Raw genomic sequence first — 6823 nt, 5'->3', positions numbered from 1 at the left:
CTTTCATAGCCTACATGTCAACAACACTGCAGACACAATCGTGGAACTTCAATAGTTAGAAAGAGATTGTTGAAGGTCTCAGAATAAACCATTATTTTGACCCTGATGATCCAAGGGTTTTAACCATAATGATTTTTGTCCCTCAACTTTTCTTTCCCCAAATGTCTGTGTGTGTGTGTGTGTGTGTGTGTGTGTGTGTGTGTGTAGGTGTGTGCAGCTGACGAACTTGTAAACTGGTTTATGACATTATCATAATATATATATATATATATATATATATATATATATATATATATATATATATATATATATATAAATTCTGTACTTCGTCCCCTCCATTCCTATAATTGACCTTCCTCATGGCATTCGAGAGGGGAAGAAATGTGAAGTACAAGGATTGGATGTTCACGAAACAAACGGTATGCCCATCTGGGACATATATATATATATATATATATATATATATATATATATATATATATATATATATATATATATATATATATATTAAACGTAAAAGAGTATAGGGGGAACAAATGTGGGCAATATCCACAATTTTCCCCTCAAGACGGAATGAGTAGTGTTCACAACAAGGCGTGGACGTTCATGCCGCCAGGAGTGGAGAGGAAGAAATGTGGATATTCCACATGTCTTCCTTGGCATTTTTTTTTCACCAAGCCCGGTCTCACGAGCTTTGAAACCGTTGTATTCCAATGGCTGGTAAATCAAGTGTTTCCGAATCAGCCGTATTCGGCTTTAGTCGGTGTACAGGAAAAGGTTCGGTCAGTTAACCCCCAAAACCGTAAGAATTTCCGTTACCGATTTCCCTCGTCGAACAAACAACAAAATCGATATAGTGCAAACCTACCGATTAACGCCTAGTTCCTTTAACATTTTTAGAGACATCTTCATGCTTAAATCATTGTCACTCAACTGACGAGAACTGTATCCAGTGGATGCTGATAGAGGCACTGGGGAAGGTGGTAGCCGTTTCAGTTCCAAGGACGTTTCAGAGTGTTTCAGATTTAAAAGAAAAATTTACTGACTTTGATGAGTGATTTACAGAACATGTAAAAGAAAACATATATGTGTCCCACAAATAAAAGGAGACCGATATTGAAGGGGACATAAAAAAAGGCCGTGAGGCCTATGCAGTCAAATGCCAGTCCCTACACTACTACTACTCCTACTACTACAACTACAAGACAGAATCAGTAGTGCCCACACATCAAGGTGTGGACGGTCACTCACCGGTCAAACAGAAGAGTGGAGGGGAAGAAATGTGTATACTGCCAACAACAACAAAAAATACTATGTGCTGGTGTGTGGCCTCCTGGTGACCTAACATCGATGGTTCCCTGCGGACTGCCGACGCTGGAACTGTGACGGGCGAACCCGGGTGTGGCCGTGTGTGGGAGAATCTAAATGAGCGGCGTGGGAGTAATGCCACTGAGAAGGTGCAGATGATGGGGCAGCAAAACAAAACAAAACAAAAAAAACAAAAAACCCTATGTGAAAGTTGTCGGTGCTGTAGGTTTATACCTTTTTCTTTTTTCTTTCAAACGATACCCTTTACATGGATTTAAAAATGTTAAAAAGATGGTTTAAAATCAAAGGTACCTTAAGATGGAGATAAAAGCGGCGTTTCGAATCATAGAGTCTAATAAGGTACCTTTGATTTTAAACACATCTTTTATCATCGTTAACTTCGTCTTAAAAGGTCCAGCAGTCACATTTTTTTCTCCTTCTTTACGGGCGCAATAGCCTAGTGGTTTAAGCGTTGGACTTTCAATCTGAGGGTCCCAGGTTCGAATCACGGTAACGACGCCTGGTGGGAAAAGGGTGGAGATTTTTCCGATCTCCCAGGTCAACATATGTACAGACCTGCTAGTGTCTGAACCCCCTTCGTGTGTGTACGCACGCAGAAGATCAAATACGCACGTTAAAGATCCTGTAACCCATGTCAGTGTTCGGTGGGTTATGGAAACACGAAAATATCCAGCATGCATGAACCACGACAGAGTCATCGGCAAGTCGATGCTGGTCGTGTAACAGAAAGAAGAAGAAGAAGAAGGGATTACCACAGAATGATATACAACAAGACAACACAAGATCCTCACCTCCAGTCGTATCAAGTGCACGTGACGCGCTCAAGAAAATAATAACCAACAAAACAACAACACACTGCCAACAAGAAGACTAGACTCCGACGTCAATGACTGGGGTAGGAACAACATACATGACAGACCTGTGCCAGGAATTGACAAGAGATCGTTGTCACTCGGGCTGACAGCAGCTCAGCCCCCCCCCCCACCCCCCCTCCCGCCCCCCACACACACACACCGACAACTGTTCACCACAATGCCTGCTTATGACATTGTGTTGGTCAACAAAAGGACGTACGCCAAAGAAAAGCAGAGAGAGAGAGAGGGGGGGGTGAGGTAGGTGTGGGGGTGGGGGGGTGAGGGGGAGGGAGAGAGACGGGGGTTAAGAGGAAGAGAGGGAGACAGAGAGGGGGTGGGGTGGAGAAAGAGAAAGAGAGAGAGAGAGATGGTGAGGGAGGGAGTTTGTGTGTGTGTGAGAGAGAGAGAGAGAGAGTGTGTGTGTGTGTGTGTGTTTGAGAGAGAGAGAGAGAGAAAAAAAAAGAGAGTGTGTGTGAGAGAGAGAGAGAGAGAGAGAGAGACAGAGAGAGTTGCTCCAGTTCTCTCTCAAGTCTCTGTCTCTCTCGAGGGCTCAGAATAACTCCAGTCTCACTCTGTCTCTGTCTCTCTCTTTGTCTCTTCCTGTCTCTCTGTGTCTCATTGTCCTCTTCTGTCTCTCAACTCAGCTCCCCCATCCCCCCCCCCCCACACACACACGATCCCCCAACTCTGTTCTTCCCTCTTCCTCCTTGATATTCAAATCTTAAGTGTTTTTGACGTTTTTGCTTATATACTGCTTTGAAGAATGAGTGTATATTTCGTTGTTGTTTTTTACTTAATATGTGAACTTTTTCTGTTTCTTTAACTACGTTTTTTTTTGTTGTTTTTTTTTTTTTTTGGGGGGGGGGGGGGGGGGGGGGGGGGGTGGGGGGGGGGGGGGGGGGGGTCTTTCTCCTTCAATCTTTATTCTTCCTTTTCTTCTTCTTCTTTCCCCTTCGTGGCCGAGGGCAGAATCGTAGAAAAGGAAGCCACGCAGTCTAATGTTTAATCCTCGTTAAAACAGATTTTTGTCTGGTCTTGTCTTGTCTTGTATTGATTTTTTTTTTCTAACACACATTCGTCAGCAGATTTCGCTACTGTCAGTGTGATCCTCTGAACGGGAACAACAACAGCAACAACAACAGTGATTTGGGGCCTCCAACCTCCTCTTTTTTCCCACATCTTTCTTTTTCTTCTTTCACAAACTCATATTTACCTTTCATGCACCACTTTCCCCCACACACCTTAACTAATCACTTTCATTCTTTCCCCTATCGTCTGGCGCAGCAATTGCCCCAGTGTGTCTTGAGGCATGCATTTTAAGAATAATATTCGATGTCTGTGTACATTTGCCATATCAAACAAACAACTCACACTATGGCAACAATAAACCCAGACAGATGTAATCACTTGTCATACATGTTTAGAATGCATACATCAGAACACTAGAACATCAAAAAACAACAGTGATTCTGAACTGAAGAAGATACATTCACATAAAAAAAATCATGTACTGGGTTTGACTGGTTCGCTATTGAGATGCTTTTCAGCTTCAAGACTCCAGGCGGAAGTGTCTTTTTGCCCATATTCAATACAAAAAGTAATAAGTAACTTAACTGATATACACATTTAAAAAAAATATATATATATATTAACTTGTGTTTGCATTGAAGGTGTCTGTTATTTGTACAGGTTTTGAACAGTTTAGAAAATTCATGTAAAATCCGCCGTGCAATTTTAGGAAATTCATGAACATCCTGACACTTTCCGCGTTCAGTCATGTACCGGCTGGTGAATATAGGAATACATGAATACTCTGATAACGCGGACTGACTGTAACACACACACACACACACACACACACACACACACCACAGCGAAACACACACACACACACACACACACACACACACAAACTATACACGTGTGTGTACATCAATCACACTGCCATTGAAAAGAATGAAAATCCATATAATGTATTGTGCCAACAGAAGACCGATTACACCTTCAGAATGAAAAATGTGATCATTTTCATATTCACACAGATGGCTCACACTTTTTTTTTTTTTTTTTAAATAAACGACAAACCAACCCCTTTCTCATACAAGCCCACACATTATATAAACACCTGCAAACTGTTCAAAACATAATAAAAGTTCATCATTATGCACAAAATCATAGGCACGCAAACACTTGAATTATGCAAACACTTGAATTATGCACAATTTCATATGAGTGCAGAAAAAAAATGGACATAATATCTTACCCAAAACAAACCCTCTCATCAACCTCCATAACATCTGCATTTTATACACAAAGCATATATGTGCGTGTGTGCATCAGTAAATCAGCCACATGTGTATCTGATAAACAAATCTGTTGTAGAGAGATTACACCGATCTGGTTTTCGATACAACAGCAATCAATCAATCAATATTTATATATATATATATATAATCATTTCCGTTTATCACGTTTTGACACTCATGCCTTCCACTCACCACCACCCACACATCAACCAAGCCCCAACCACCCTCAAGTCTGATTACACAATGAAACATTTTGAATTATATGCAGTCTTATATTGCATTGTATTTCCGATCTACACATGTCAACACATGTGCACACCTGCATGTGCTTGAACCCCCTTCGTGTGTATACGGCAAGCAGAAGATCAAATACACGCGTTAACGATCCTGTAATCCATGTCAGTTCGGTGGGATTATGGAAACAAAAACATACCCATCATGCATACCCCCGAAAACGGAGAATGGCTGCCTACATGGCGGGGTAAAAACGGTCGTACACGTAAAAGCCCACTCGTGTACATACGAGTGAAAGTGGGAGCTGCAGCCCACCAACGAAGATGAAGAAGTATTGCATAATTTTTGTTTCAGCTTAACTTAAGGTTAATAATTTTTTTTCATTTCAGTTGACACTACATAAGTAGATAAATCAATACATGAACAAAATCAGTCCACTGACAAACATATATGTAATAGATAAGTAAAACGAATGAACAAACGATAAATTATGCTTATGGTTTCGTTTTCAGACATCACTGCAAAAAGACCGAAAACGGAAGGAGGAAGCAGAAAACTGTAACACTGGAAAAGAAACGATCGCGCAAGAGTCTGCCCACCCATGACAAAAGAAATATCACCAGTATAAGCGCCACACCCGTGTTGAAAATCACATGTATCCTACGATCAAATTCAAGTGCACATAGCAAAGGACTTTTGACTGCTCTTTGCTTCTGCAGTCCCAGTGGAACAATTTTCAGAATATGTGCCGGATTGTTTTAGATGTTTATTCTCTCCCCTCAGAAAACTGGTTCGGGTCAAAATCCGTTCCGCAGTCCAATCCATCTATTCCATTCAATTTGTCCAACACATCAGCCGACCACGCTGGCCCATAGTAGAGCTGAAACGTGTTATCCAACAGCAACAACAACAACAACAACAACAACAACAACACACACACACACACACACACACAAATTTCATGGCATGTTAATTAGATTCTGTTACCTTGTTCCTCCCAAATTTCCCTTCCCATTCTGACCTGTCACTTTGTAAATATGTACAGTTTAAACGCCTTTTCACACACACACACACACACACACACACACACTTCTTTCCCCGTGTCTAAAATCACTTAGCTGAACAAACGTTAAATCAAGGACCCAGCAACAGATACGCAGAATACGGCCGGACCACTAAAATGGACGCACACCACACAAGTCACTGTGACTGCTTGGAGCGGTGGATGGCACTTTTCACGCTGTCTTTCAAGGTGGCAGAATGGTTAAGACGCTCAGCTGCCAATACAGAGATTCCGTGAGGGTGTGAGGGTGTGGGTTCGAATCCCGCTCTCGCCCTTTCTCTCAAGTTTGAGTGGAAGATCAAAACTTAGCGTCTAGTCTTTCGGATGAGACGATAAACCGAGGTCCCGTGTGCAGCACGCGTTTGACGCACTGAAAAAAAACACAAACAAACAAAAACCATTGCGCGAGAGAGTTGTACTTTTGCAAAATTATGTAAAACGAAATCCATTCACTCTGACAGGTACACAAATATACATGAGCATGCCCTCAAGGCCCGACAAGCGCGTTGGGTTATGCTGCTGTCAGGCATCTGCCCAGCAGATGTGGTGTAGCGTGTATCTATCTATCTATCTATCTATCTATCTATATATATGTGTGTGTGTGTGTGTGTGTGTGTGTGTGTGTGTGTGTGTGTGGATTTGTCCGAACGCAGTGACACCTCCTTGAGAAACTACTGAAACTGAAACTCCTTCAGGATCACACAACTCAAGTCGCTATGACTGCCTGGGGCGGTGGATGGCAGTCTTCAGGGTTACACACCACAAGTCACTGTGACTGCTTGGAGTGGTGGATCGCAGTCTTCACGCTCTCCTTCAGGGACGCAACGCACTGCTTCAGCTGGCTCTCCACCTCTTGCAGCTGCTCACGGCAGTCTGCCCAGGCCTCGGCTCCAACCTCTCGCTTCTGACTGTTCTCACCCGCTGGGCCACACAGACACAGAGGAAACGTAAACACCATGGACAATGTGTAAACAACATTGGACAACATGGACAATGTGTAAACAACATGGACAATGTGTAAACAACATTGGACAACA

At 42.4% G+C, this 6823-nt stretch overlaps 1 protein-coding gene across 1 annotated transcript in view; it reads right to left on the bottom strand.

Annotated features, from left to right (window-relative positions):
• Positions 1 to 3657: 3657 nt before the first annotated feature.
• Positions 3658 to 6823, bottom strand: part of LOC143280965 (kinesin-like protein KIF28) — a 56659-nt gene continuing 53493 nt past the window's right edge. Inside the window, exon 21 of the mRNA XM_076585806.1 lies at positions 3658 to 6707. Coding sequence (XP_076441921.1) covers positions 6553 to 6707 — 155 coding nt within the window. The 3' untranslated portion in view covers positions 3658 to 6552. The remainder of the gene's footprint in view (positions 6708 to 6823) is intronic.

The sequence above is a fragment of the Babylonia areolata genome, chromosome 4, assembly GCF_041734735.1.
Source record: "Babylonia areolata isolate BAREFJ2019XMU chromosome 4, ASM4173473v1, whole genome shotgun sequence".
Lineage (NCBI taxonomy): Eukaryota > Metazoa > Mollusca > Gastropoda > Neogastropoda > Buccinidae > Babylonia > Babylonia areolata.
This window is presented reverse-complemented; position numbering and strand designations above follow the sequence as displayed.